We start from the raw sequence: 12,987 nt of genomic DNA on the forward strand, positions 1-12,987 counted from the left end.
CCTTTTTAAAATTTTGGTAAAAAAAAATACAAATCCCGCTTGTTGCCGCATGTAAGTGACGCATTTCCGGTGCGACCGCCTGCTTGTGTAAGTGATGCACTTCCGGTGCGACGGTCCATTTTCCGCTTGCAGCGTTGTGAATACGTTTGTGACGTTAGTTTTGGTCGATATTTCGTTTGTTTGAGTTTTAAGTAAAAGCCCACAGACGCTCAGGAGAGGTACGTGTCCCAAAATTCATTATTATAGAAAACAATCCTTCATTTATTCTCCTCTAAAGCTAATCAGTAGCGTCCAGGCGGATTGAAGCTGCTGCATTATTATTACTTTCCGTTTCTGTGAAACTTTGTTCTCCTCAGATGTCTTTAGCAGACGAACTCCTGGCTGATTTGGAGGAGGCCAGAGATGAAGGAGAAGACGAACTGTATCCGGGCGGAGAAGAGCAGAGCGACGGAGAAACCGCGAACCGAGAGGGACATGGAGGACTGGAGGACATTCCCGAAGAGATGGAGACGGACTTCAGCAGCACAGAGAGCGTGACCTCTATAGCGAAACTGCGCAACAGCAAATCTGTGAGTGGCTCTGAAACACACACGTGTGTGTACTCTATAGAGGATGGAACGACTGGTAGACAGGTAGAGGTAAGGAATTGACAGACAGGAGAGGAGATGGACAGACAGGCTTATAGGTGGACAGGTGTGGGATAGACAGACAGGTTAAGATATCGACAGACCTACAGGTGGATTGATGGACAGGTGGATGTATTGACACAGACAAAGTGATCTGTAGACAGATTTATAGGTGGACATGTGGCGGGGCAGGCAGGCAGACAGATGGAGGGATGGACAGAGAGGTGGAGGGACAGGTGTAGGGACAGGCAGACAGGTGGAGATAAAGGCAGACACACGGGTGGAGAGACAGGCAGACCGACGAGTGGTGGAACAGGCAGACAGACGAATGGTGGGACAGGTGGACGGACAGACGGGTGGAGGGACAGGTGGGGGGTGAACAGACAGACGGGTGGAGGGACAGGTGGGGGTGAACAGACAAGACAGGTGGAGGGGTAGGCAGACGGACAGACAGGTAGAGGAAATAACATGATGGATGTATGGAGAGACAGGTGGAGGGATGGACAGACAGGTAAGTGGACAGAGAGTCATGTGGAAACTAAATGTCTAAAGAGAGGCTGATGGATGGATTTGCAGTTAGACGAATAGAAAGACGGCAGTGTGATGTGCACTGTTTGACTCATCCAGCTGCAGAAGAGCACAATCTTTATGTTTAACTGTGTGTGTGTGTGTGTGTGTGTGTGTGTGTGTGTGTGTGTGCGTATAGTTTTCCGAGATCATGGAGCAGATCGTGCAGTATGCAGAGAATCCACGTAAAAACGCAGACGGTGAGTGTCGAGCGAGGGCTGAAATTGCAACACAAACTGTGCGTGAGCGTGTTCTGATCCGTGTTTTTCGCTCTCACGCACACAGTTTCGGGTCCAGTGGAGGCCGATCCCGAGTACCGGCTCATCGTCGCGGCCAACAACCTCACGGTGGAGATCGATAATGAGCTGAGTGAGTTTTTCTGGCGCGCGGCCGCGTCTCGCTAGGAAGTCAGCGAGGGGGTGTTTGGGACACAGCCCGAAAAAAAACCCATGACGGTATGCTGTGATCGGGGAAGTAAAAATGGACTTGTTTTTCTTTCAGATATTATTCACAAGTTTGTGCGTGATAAATACTCGAAGAGATTCCCGGAGCTTGAGTCGCTGGTGCCCAACACGCTGGATTACATCAGGACCGTCAAGGTGGGGAAAATAAATAAACAAATCTCTACCCGGGTTGTGTCCCAAATTACTGAATTCCAAGCATCAAATTGTTATGACACTGGTGGATTGTAAAGTGTGTGTGTGTGTGTGTGTGTGTGTGTGTGTGTGTGTAGGAGCTCGGCAACAACCTGGACAAATGTAAGAACAATGAAACACTGCAGCAGATTCTGACCAATGCCACCATCATGGTGGTCAGCGTTACCGCCTCGACCACGCAGGGGTAAGCATGTGTGCGCGCACACACACACACACACACACACTTAGAGGGCCCTCCTATAGTCATATGCTGTGTTGCCATTTCCCAGCGTGCTCCTGGCAGAGGACGAGCTCCAGCGGTTGGAGGAAGCCTGCGACATGGCGCTCGAGCTCAACCAATCCAAACACCGCATCTACGAGTACGTCGAGTCCAGGATGTCCTTCATCGCTCCCAACCTGTCCATCATCGTCGGAGCCTCGACGGCCGCCAAACTCATGGGTGAGCGCCGCTCGGATCGGATCCGCCTATTTATTATTTTTTCCCTAATATTCCTATAGTTTTCGAATCATTTCACTGAATCGGTTCTTTTGAATCGGGTTCCTCCGAATAAACAAATCTTTTTCTTTGGAGTCGTTTAGTTCATTTCGTTCAGGAAGGCTGCACGGTGTCGGGTGACAAAAGAACGAACAACTCGAACGACTCGATTCTGCGTGTTTTTTTTTTTTTTTGCTCTTGAAAATGAACGAATCACACTGAGTCGACTCGTTCTTCTGAGTCACATTGAAGACTCGTTCAGAATGATCGAATAGTTTTTTATGAATGACCCGTCACTGATGTGTGTGTGTGTGTGTGTGTGTGTGTGTGTGAGAGACAGGAATCGCAGGAGGTCTGACTAACCTGTCTAAGATGCCTGCGTGTAACCTGATGCTGCTGGGATCACAGAAGAGAACTCTGTCCGGCTTCAGCAGCACCACGCTGCTCCCTCACACGGGCTACATCTACCACTGCGACGTCGTCCAGTCCCTGCCTCCGGTTACTGCACACTCACACACACACACACACTCTAAAACCTCAGTAACATTATTATAGTGATTAGATATTAACGTGTGTGTGTGTGTGTGTGTGTGTGTGTGTAGGATCTAAGGAGGAAGGCAGCGCGCCAAGTCTCGGCCAAGTGCACACTGGCAGCCCGTGTGGACAGTTTCCACGAGAGCGCAGACGGCAAGGTGGGTAGCGTTTATACACACACACACACACAAAGCTAATTCGATCCTTTTGTTAAAACGTGTGTGCGTGTGTGTAGGTCGGTTACGACCTGAAGGAGGAAATCGAGCGCAAATTCGACAAGTGGCAGGAGCCGCCGCCCGTCAAACAGGTGAAGCCCCTCCCCGCCCCTCTCGACGCTTCGAGGACCAAGCGAGGAGGCCGAAGGTGCGTGTGTGTCGGAGACGTTACGTTGTAGCGATTTCACACCGAATAAATGTTTAATAGATAAATAACGTGTTTCAGGTATCGTAAGATGAAGGAGCGGTTGGGACTCACGGAGATCCGAAAGCACGCAAACAGAATGACGTTCGCCGAGGTAGCGCACGTTCCAGAACTAAACGACACTGTAGAAATACTCCCACGAAACAACAAGGCGCTGTTGTGTAACACTGTGTGTGTGTGTGTTTGTGAGATCGAAGACGATGCGTATCAGGAGGATCTGGGCTTCAGCTTGGGGCAGCTGGGCAAATCGGGCAGCGGCAGGGTGAGACAGGCGCAGGTCAACGACGCCACCAAAGCTCGCATCTCCAAATCCCTGCAGGTACGGCGGTACACACACACACACACACACGATGAAAGCTTTTCAACCCCAGTCGCTTAGCAACCGCGTTCTTACATTGTGTGCATGTAGCGGACGTTGCAGAAACAGAGCATGACGTACGGAGGGAAGTCCACCGTCAGAGACAGGTCTTCAGGAACGAGCTCCAGTGTGGCATTCACTCCATTACAGGTACACACACACACACTGTCCTACCGATCTGATTTGTCCATCGGTGCAATTTCATATAGTACAGGCAGGTTGCCACGGTTACCGCGAGTATTTCTAATGAGACACTGCGCCGTTTCCCCTCTCCAGGGTCTGGAGATCGTCAATCCTCAGGCCGCGGAGAAGAAGGTGGCCGAAGCCAACCAGAAATATTTCTCCAACATGGCCGAGTTCCTCAAAGTCAAGAAAGAGGGAGGAGCCAAAGCGTGAGAACGAAACGCACACACCATCGCGCTGGATAAGGACTTTTCACGTGTGTGTGTGTGTAAGAGAGAAGTTTTTCTGTTGTATATTGTTGTCTCCCCCCCTCCCCCCACCCCCTTTAATGACTTGACAGGAAAATGTACAGATTTCTTTTGCGACATGTTTTTTCCTTTATTTTAATAAACGCGTCTTCGCAAATAAAACGGATTGGACGTTTGATCCGGACGCGGTTTCCGATATAAGGACAGAATCCATCACCAGTCGGGTTCGTAAAAGTATTTTATTGAAATTGTACATTTTTTTTTTGTTTTTTTTTTCTCTCCAGTCTCGGCCTCGCTAAAGGCCATGAAATTAATTTATACATCACTTATTTCAGGAGGAAAAAAAAAAAAAAAATACACAAATCAGCTGCACCTTTCAGTCCATGTGCTGAAACAAACCAAATAAAAATAACAATACATCGTTTTATTCGTCTGGACGTTCTTGTTTTAGCCTCGGGTGGAATTTCGCTCGCTTTGTTTTGTTTACCCTTCTAAAATAAAGAAAGGAAAAGTGAAATGTCTTATTAAAGGGGTATTTTATGCTTTAAAAAAGTAAGCAAGAACCAGAAACGGGTCTGAGAAGATCTAGAAAGCGCAGAAAAAAAAGGGGGAATATCAAACGAATCAAGCGGTTAGTTTTTTCTTTCGAATCGTCGTTAATGGGACACGGGGACCGGGTGTGCGCACACTCGAAAAAGAGAGAGAGGACGGACAGAAATCATCGTCTTATCATCGTAATAACGCCGTTTAGGTGACGCAGGTCGAGAAGAGTTCAATTGCATAGCAATTTAATGTGTCCGCTCGTTTGTTTTGTTGTTGTTGTTTTGTTTGTTCTTCTGTCTGTCTCTCTGTCTGTCCTGAACGAAAGCTGCGAGCGTTCGGTTTAAAAAATAAAACATTTGTTGATATGTTGTTAGTAATTCGGAAGCGTCTCTGCACGTTTGTGATCGTACGGATTCCGAGATCCTGCGGCGACTTGGTAAAATGCGACCCCCTCCCTGTTATTGGGGGAAACTCGTGGATTTGTGATCACGATCCAGGTGAGATGGGTGGGCGTGGCTTATCCTGGGCCTCGCCCCTTTTTTCTGCATAGAGTGGGATTAGTTTGTGTGCGCGAGTAACGCCGCAGGATCTCGTTACGTCAAAGCACGAACGAACAGTGGCGCGACTTTTTCTCTCTCATCCTTCGACGGCGTATTGACGATCTTTTAGAGTTTTTTTTTTCTTTCGAGTGTTGGCTAACGAAGGGGGGGAGGGGCTTTAAATCAAAACGGATGTGTGTGTAAACAGGCACTCGACCCGATCTCTATCGCTCATACACAGTCTCGCACTCCTCTCCTGGAATGTCGACAGCTGCGGCCGCCATAATCCTTTCTTTCTTTCTTTCTCTCTCTCACTCACTCACTGTCTGCTTTTGCGTCGTATCCGTGTGTCACTGCAGGTCTCGGTCCTCTAGGTACCTGTACTCGAACGTGAAGCCCTCCTTCTTTCTCTGGCCCCATTTTTCGTAGTCGAAGTAAATGTAGGTTCCCTGCGGAGGGGGGAGAAGGAGAACGGCGGTCAATCGGGGGGGTCGCGTATAAAACCGAAAGCGACCGGCGCGTTAAAACCAGGGTTGCAAAGGGGCGGAACTTCTCCGTGCAGACTTTAAGGGAATTTATATCAACTAACATATATTCAAGATTGGAAACTTTCCATGGGATTTAACTGGGAATTTTCTAAATTGCAGGGAAGTCTATAACAGAGGGAAACTCGCTGGGAAAAAAAATGGGAATTTTGGTTAAAACAACCAATGCGATTTCAGTAGAATTTTTTCTACTGGGGTCGTGGCAACAGAGAAATTCAACATCAATCGCATTACATCTCGTAGTTTTAACCAAAATGTGACACTTTTTTCCCTCCAAATACATTTAAGTTATATTCTAACCTGCAATTTTATATATTTCCAGTTTATTCCCATGGAAAGTTTCTTAAAAATTCCTGGCTTTTTTTCAACCCTAGTTAAAACCACTTCCGGAAAAAAAAACTCTGGACCTGTTCGAACTCGTCCGTGATGGTCTTGGGTTCCTCGTGTCTCTGGAACCACATCATGTATTTCGTGTGAAATCTCCACGACTGCTTCTTCAGGGCTTTCGCAGACAGATACTGAGCTTTCGTCTAACACACACACACACACACAAAAGGTTAAACGTGATACTACGGCACACTACTTTTAAACACGTGAGGCAATGTCTATTGTGTAAAACACTACAGGAATAAACTTGAAACACACACACACCTCCAGGTAATAGAAGATGAAGAAGAGCGTCTCGGTGGAGAGTCTCTGGTAGAACTCGATGCTGTCGCAGTGGTGAGGAGGAGTGTGATGGTGAAAGGGCAAAAGAGGGCATGGGGTCCTCATAACGTATTGCCTACACAAACAAAAACACATTATTGCAGGAGTGTGTGTGTGAGCGTTTCTGCACCGTGTTTGTGCGTGTGTTGCGTAAATACCTGATCCTTTCCGAGTCTGACGGGAGGGGCATGTGTGCCCATGCTGCCTCCTGCATGATCTGCTGATAAAGTTGCTCCTTTGTGAGGGGTGAGGGGCCTAGAGGACACGCCCCCAAGGTAGGTGGGAGATTTACCTCTGTGACTGCAGGCTGGGGTGGAACCGGGGGGCCAGGGGCGGCCGAGGAGCCCGAAAACAAATCTGCAGCCGAAAGACAACATGTGTGATAATGCACACTTTTTCGTGTGTGTGTGTGTGTGTGTGTGTGTGTGTGTGCGAGAAGAAAAACTGTACCTCGTTCCGTCAGATGAAGTGGTGGGATTTCTCCGTCCAGCCCCGAACCTAGAGCTGCTCGCTCAGCCATGGCCTTCAGAGAGCTCAGTGGCTCAGGAGCCTACACACACATTAAAAGTGAATGAGATTCAATGTATTATTTACATCAAAGGTCTTTCATTTACACCACAAACCTTAATGGCCTCTGTGCTGGGGGTATACGAGTGTGGGCCGTTGAGCAAACTCCCACCACCGGGGGTGCTGTCTGAAAACAAAGGAGACTGAGACGTTGGAGGCAGAGTGATTGAGCTCAGCAGGGTCGGCCCGTTGTCCAGACTGTGGGAGAGAAGGAGATGAGATTAGTTTAGGTTAGAGACGGGTTTCGTTTCTGTTCGGCAAACCTGTTCGTCAGCTTACATTTGATTGGCCGAGGAGCTGGTGGAAGACGGCTGGCTGTTCTGCGATAGGCTGGTGCTGCTGAGGGACGAGTCGGAGCTGCTGTCTGCCACCACGGCGCTGTACGCTAGAGGGTCTGGACAGTAAACATCGTTTAGATCAGATTTACAGCGTCAGATTTAGCATAAACTAATTTCAATAACACGGTTTTAACTCCGTTTTCTGCTGAGGTGGGCGGGGCTAAAGTGTGATTAGGCGTCAAGTAACCCAGTGCAAAAATGCGCCATTTTTTCAAATTAAATTCAAATTTTAACAATATTCTATAATAATTCGTAGATTGAAGCGCGAGCTAATCTCTCATAGCCCCGCCCACTAAATAATTCTACAACGCTTCACTCACTCGTTCCTCCATTCTGTTTTACCACACTGGGCGGTCGGGCAGGTGCTACATTACCCATGATGCCCCCTGGCGATGCCATGCTACCCCCGTTTCCGGGGACCATGCTGGGTCCTGCCCCTGGCACCGTTCCCACCGGGCTGATAGGTATCTGTGCTGTACCCTGGTGGGCTGACGGTGCTGGTCCGAGGCCTAAAATGCCCCCGTTGGAGCCCATCTGGACTGTCCCGTTAGAATTCTGCGTAGAATTAGTGTTAGCGTTAGCTCCGCCTGCCGTGGAAACGGCGCCGCTGTTATTTCCCGTGGGTCCGCTGCCGGCTGCCGCTTGGGCGTAAGGAGTCGGCATCGAGCTGGAAATAATCCCGGCCATGTTGCTGGGCATCAGGCCCGGCATACTGCTGCTCGTCACCGCTGTGCCCGCTTTGCCCACAGCCAACGTCAGAGCCTGCGAGTTAGACGTGGGCAGGACCGAAGGGGTAGTAGAAGAGGGCAGATTGGGGTGGCTGGGTGGGCTGGATGTGCTGCTGGATGGCACCGAGGAGGATGAGGAAGAGGAGGAGGATGAAGACGACGAGGACGACGAGGACGACAGCTTGCTGTGCGGATGCTGCTGGACCGCGCTGCTGAAACTGCCCAGGAAAGTGTTGCCCCCGGAAACCGACGCGGTCCCCCCAACGACGGCTGCCATGGAAACCAGGGACGAGGTGGAAGAGGAGGAAAAGCCTGAGGACGAGGAAGAGGACGAAAAAGAAGACAGGGGATTGCTGCTTTTCACCGGGGACTGTGGGGGAAAAAAAGAACAGAGAACAGAACGATGAGAACGCAACGGGGGAAAAAATCTAAATGAATTTATATTTGGGATCAAACAGGATCAACACCTGGCTCACTTCGCTGTCAGCAGATCGACCTCGCTTCTTCTCCTCTTCAGGGATCTCCTGAATAAACACACAATCATGAACCAAGGAAACGATCGGGCCCTGTCCTAAATCACAATGGACCGTCATCTACAAGCTCTGTCGTAAAACCAATCCTCATCTTTAGTCTAGTTCTAATATACGTCCCAAATCTCAATTTTGAGAAAGAGACGGGTCCAATCAAGCCTGGTCCACCTGAAGATCCTAAAAAGTTGAAGAAAAAAAAAAATCTCGATAATCTAAAAAGGGGAATTTACGGTCGTAGCCGTAGCGGGAGACGGCGGGATCGGAGAGGACGAGGTAGTGGACGTCGGAGTGCTCATTTCTTCGTCGTTGTGTCCCTGCGGAGACGTGGCCAACATCGCTAAAGGGAGGGAAAGAAAGAGAGAGAAAGAGTAGGGACACGAAAACCCCAAAACGCTACTCTTTGGCCTTTAAGTTAGAAACCGCGCACTCACGGATTTCTTCGAGGTCGAGGTCGTCGTACAGGAACTCGTTCTCCTTGTAGTCGGGATCCTGCGAGGAGTCGACATAGTAGTCCACCTCGTCCTTAATCTTGTGGATCGCGTCGACCTGGGGCGAGACGTGGACAAAGAGGTGTCACGAGAACCGCTGCAAGCTGAAGAAAAAAAGAATCATTCCTGGAAGACGTCTCACCTGGACCGAGTCGTTGTCCAACATCCGTAAGATGGTCTCCAGCATGCGGATGTGATACCGGTGCGTCTCGATCAGCTTCTTCCGATCTTCAATACGATCCTGCTTCTACACACACACACAATCAAGTTTGTCCCGTGTTAATGTGAGACAGGACTAGAGACTGGACAGACGGAGAGAAACACTGACCCCCTTGTCTCCTTTTTTCTTCTTCGTCTGTACGGACAGGGATTCGACCTCGCTCTCGAACTGATCCACCTGCATGTTCAGCGTGGATATGGAGTTCTGCACAGAGACGGGGAGAAAAAAACAAAACGCGGGTCACGTGAACGACTGCGTCACCTTCGAAAGACCTGAGGTTTCTAAGGGGGCGCTTTACCGTCAGCCACTGTTCCGTATTCTCCTTCTCCTTCTGCGCCGGATCCACCTTCTGAGCCAAGCCCAGTCCTTCTTTAGAGTACGCCTTCGTCTTCGCCTCGCGCTCCACCACTTTAAACCGCTCCATTTGCTGCGGAAACACGACACACCAGCGCGATTATTTACTTGCTCGTGACGCGTAACCGCGGGCGGCGTGTAAAAGCGATGTTCCTGACCGTCTCTATGAGTTTCCGGTTCTCCACTAGCTGCCGCTTGTCCTTGATCTCGTTGGACGCCACCCATGACTTGATCTGGTCTCGGAGTCTCTGTGGAGGAGACGAGCGGGGGACATGATGATCTTGGACCTGCACCGGGTTCAATCCCAAATCGCGTGTAGCGCACTACAAGAACTCTTAGTGTAATGGGGTGGGGACTAATAATAACCCCTGATACCCTGAGTGGTACTCACATGAAAAAGAGGGATGGGAGAAGGAGGGAAGAATAAGTAAATGACAGTAGAGTGGGGACGGGAACGCAAAAAAGAAATTCCCACGAAGGAATAGAGGAATGAAGATGGAGAGATTGAATTATTGAGGGAGTCAGGGAAGGATAGAAAGAAGGAGAAAGAGAGGGATAGATAGATAAATAAATGGATGGACAGACAGATAAGTGGTTGGATAGATGAAGAGATCAACTGATGCAGAGAATTGGATAGACAGATACAGAAGCCGAGAGATGGACGGATAGATTAATGTAGATTAATCTATAATCCACACGGATGATGGACAGACGGACGGACAGATGCAGGAAGAGACGATCAGACGGAAAGATTCTCACCTGAAGCTTTTTGATCTCCTTCTTAAGGTCGGCCTCGTATTTATCCTTCTGGTTGCCGTTGGCCGCATTGTGATGCTGTTAGATACACAACACACTTTTCACAACGTCTAACACGTGGATGAATTCCTCTCTCAGAACATCACATGGAATGGAATTATACCACACGTCTAACACACACACACACACACACACACACACACACACATCTCATCTCACCTTTTGCCAGATGTCCTCAAACTGTTCCACCCCCTCAGCGACTTTTTTCAAACACCGGTCTATTTCACCTGGGATCAGAGACAGGAGACACGTCCGTCAAGAGAACGAAGGCAAAACACAGACGGATGAAACCCCACCAGGCCGAAACCTGGACCCCCCGGACCAAGAGCTTTACCTTGGAGTTTTCTTTTATCGGCCATGGCTCGGCTATGATGCTGTCTTCATACCTTCTGTCCCTGGCGTGGTAAAAAAGCAATTCGTCATTATTCTACATAGATACAATATCATAGAAAAGTGTGTATAATTACATGGATTTATAGATGAATGTAGAATTTTGCTAATAAGATCATGTTAAAGGTCACGTGACTTGGTTTTCCTCCACAGTGCCCATAACACCCCCCCCCCCTCTCCTCCTCCTCCTCACCCCCCCCACCTGAGGGTTAGCTAGCACAACCGACGTTAGCTTGTTAGCATGCTTAGCATCCTCTCAGAGTAATAAACCCGCTCCGTGCGACCCCACAGGAGCGAAAGTGGCCCCCGGGAAGATTCACCCCACAACAGACGGCCATTTTAATAGCGTGTCAGCGCGCGAGCAGAAATGCTAAGCTAACGTCATCCAGCCCGTGCTAATCATGCTAACGCTCGCCTCAATTAGCAAAGCCTGCAGGAACAGCGCGCGCGTGCTTGTCCTGTACCTGCGCCTCAAAACCGGGGAACAATATTCGTTTCTGTCCTCCGAAACCGATTAAATATCCTTCCGATAATCTATTCTTTATATATCTATTTCCAGACTCCTGTTTTCCTTTTTTTTTTTTTCTTCTTCTTCTTCTCGTCCCTCTGCTTCAGTATAAAGATGGACGTACAAGCCCCGCCTCCTCGGCCCCTTTGTCCCGCCTCCGCATCATAGTTTTGCTTTGTGATTGGTCAGAACGCGCAGCGGATTCTCGAGTATATTTTCGCCTCCGGTGGGTTTCTCTCTGTGTTGTGATTGGATTGATTTCAGTGTCAATCAAAGTGCGTTACTCTGATTGGCTGCGTTTATAGGTCGGAGGTTATATTTACGGAAACGGGGACCGTTTTTTTTTTTGTTTTTGTTTTTTTGATTGCGTGCGAATTAAAGAGAATGAACAAGTGATAATTAAACTGTGTAATATTCATTATTATTGTATATTATTACTTATTATATACTTGTATTTATAAAATATTAGACAGAAAGAACTTAGAAATTAGATAGATAGATAGATAGATAGATAGATAGATAGATAGATAGATAGATAGATAGATAGATAGATAGATAGATAGATAGGTTTGTTTTTCTATCAGTGTTGATTCAGGCATAACTCCTGTTGCTCTTATTTCCTTACAAAGTACCTATGGAATAGAGGTGGGAGTGGGTGGAGTCAGAGGTGGTTACGTCACGTCCGATTGGCCAGTGATTAACATATTCTCCAATATTGTCAACATTCATGTTTTAATATCCTACATTCCTAAATGTAAACCGAATCTAATAGAAATGCAATATGATATATTATGATTGAATACATTATGATTTATTTCCCCTCCTTCTGCTAATTAGTTCTTTTTTTTTTCTATTTTGTTCCTTCCTTTATTTTCTTATTGATTTATCAATTTGTATTTGGTTTAATTATTACATTATCTATCTCTTGTCTTTGTGCACCTGAATCTTGTATTGTTATTCTTTCAAAAACAAACAAACAGACATTAAAATCTAAAAGAAAACACACATTTCATAACATCCAATATCATATTGCGCGTTTAAATAAAAAATATTATGCAATTCATTCATTATAATTGCTATTTATTATCCATCTATCTCAAATTTAATTATAAATATATATTAATATGATAATATATGTATGAGGGAGTGGGTGGAGTCGTTGAGCCTTTCCTCACTTGTGATTGGCTCGCCTGTCTGTCAGTCATCGACACACACGCCCCGCCTCCTCCCCGTGTTGGCGGACATTTCCGGAACTCCGGCAGCCGAGAGCGGCTCACTGACACTCACTCCGTGTGTGTGTGTGTGTGTGTGTGTGTGTGTGTGTGTGTGTGTGTGTGTGTGTGTGTATGAGTGTGTATGAGTGTGTGTGAGTGTGTGTGTGTGTGTGTAAGTGTGTATGAGTGTGTATGAGTGTGTGTGTGTGTGTATGAGTGTGTATGTGTGTGTGTTCGGGACGAAACCATTAGCAGGCAAGTTTATTCTTTATTTATTGTTGTCAGAATTGTGTATTTCTATTCACTGTGTTTAAAAGATCAAAGCCGGACACCTTCTAATAAACAAATAAAAATAGATCTAGAAATAATGTTAGAAAGTAGATGCTGGTGATCCGGACTGTAGTTTGTTGTTGTTTTGGCCTAAAACAGCCC

The 12,987-nt window shown here is 47.5% G+C and overlaps 2 protein-coding genes across 5 annotated transcripts; one reads left to right on the forward strand and one right to left on the reverse strand.

Annotated features, from left to right (window-relative positions):
* Window positions 1–62: 62 nt before the first annotated feature.
* prpf31 (PRP31 pre-mRNA processing factor 31 homolog (yeast)) lies at window positions 63–4,229 on the forward strand. The gene is made up of 14 exons (XM_046846625.1): window positions 63–218; window positions 357–569; window positions 1,333–1,393; window positions 1,479–1,562; window positions 1,695–1,792; window positions 1,927–2,033; window positions 2,119–2,288; window positions 2,665–2,822; window positions 2,927–3,016; window positions 3,094–3,221; window positions 3,300–3,372; window positions 3,469–3,597; window positions 3,688–3,786; window positions 3,913–4,229. The coding sequence occupies exons 2-14, from the start codon at window positions 357–359 to the stop codon at window positions 4,030–4,032; spliced, it is 1,530 nt and encodes a 509-aa protein (XP_046702581.1). The 5' UTR covers window positions 63–218; the 3' UTR covers window positions 4,033–4,229.
* A 58-nt stretch (window positions 4,230–4,287) lies between these two features.
* Window positions 4,288–11,493, reverse strand: cnot3a (CCR4-NOT transcription complex, subunit 3a). 4 transcript variants are annotated; one of them, XM_046846589.1, is made up of 19 exons: window positions 11,298–11,493; window positions 10,778–10,838; window positions 10,603–10,670; window positions 10,387–10,461; window positions 9,786–9,875; window positions 9,572–9,700; window positions 9,382–9,477; window positions 9,196–9,294; window positions 8,997–9,111; window positions 8,796–8,902; window positions 8,503–8,559; window positions 7,628–8,405; window positions 7,249–7,363; window positions 7,026–7,167; window positions 6,853–6,952; window positions 6,561–6,759; window positions 6,342–6,478; window positions 6,102–6,224; window positions 4,288–5,598 (listed from the first exon to the last, which is right to left on the reverse strand). In XM_046846589.1, exons 2-19 carry the CDS (start codon window positions 10,800–10,802, stop codon window positions 5,465–5,467), a joined length of 2,589 nt encoding a protein of 862 aa, XP_046702545.1. In that variant the 5' UTR covers window positions 10,803–10,838; window positions 11,298–11,493; the 3' UTR covers window positions 4,288–5,464. The 4 variants fall into 4 exon arrangements, with proteins under 4 accessions (XP_046702545.1, XP_046702546.1, XP_046702547.1 ...); XM_046846590.1 differs by having other exon boundaries at window positions 8,512–8,559; window positions 9,196–9,300; XM_046846591.1 differs by having other exon boundaries at window positions 6,346–6,478; window positions 9,196–9,300.
* Between the last annotated feature and the right edge of the window lie 1,494 nt (window positions 11,494–12,987).

The sequence above is a fragment of the Silurus meridionalis genome, chromosome 4, assembly GCF_014805685.1.
Source record: "Silurus meridionalis isolate SWU-2019-XX chromosome 4, ASM1480568v1, whole genome shotgun sequence".
In the NCBI taxonomy this organism is placed as follows: domain Eukaryota; kingdom Metazoa; phylum Chordata; class Actinopteri; order Siluriformes; family Siluridae; genus Silurus; species Silurus meridionalis.

Coding starts and splice junctions, on each gene's coding strand:
- prpf31 (XM_046846625.1), top strand. CDS start 357: ATGTCTTTAGCAGACGAACTCCTGGCTGATTTGGAGGAGGCCAGAGAT. Junction 2,289..2,664: donor GACGGCCGCCAAACTCATGG/GTGAGCGCCGCT, acceptor TGTGAGAGACAG/GAATCGCAGGAGGTCTGACT. Junction 3,598..3,687: donor GCATCTCCAAATCCCTGCAG/GTACGGCGGTAC, acceptor GTGTGCATGTAG/CGGACGTTGCAGAAACAGAG.
- cnot3a (XM_046846588.1), bottom strand. CDS start 10,802: ATGGCCGATAAAAGAAAACTCCAAG. Junction 9,112..9,195: donor TGGACAACGACTCGGTCCAG/GTGAGACGTCTT, acceptor GTCTCGCCCCAG/GTCGACGCGATCCACAAGAT. Junction 6,760..6,852: donor ACTTCATCTGACGGAACGAG/GTACAGTTTTTC, acceptor TTTCGGCTGCAG/ATTTGTTTTCGGGCTCCTCG.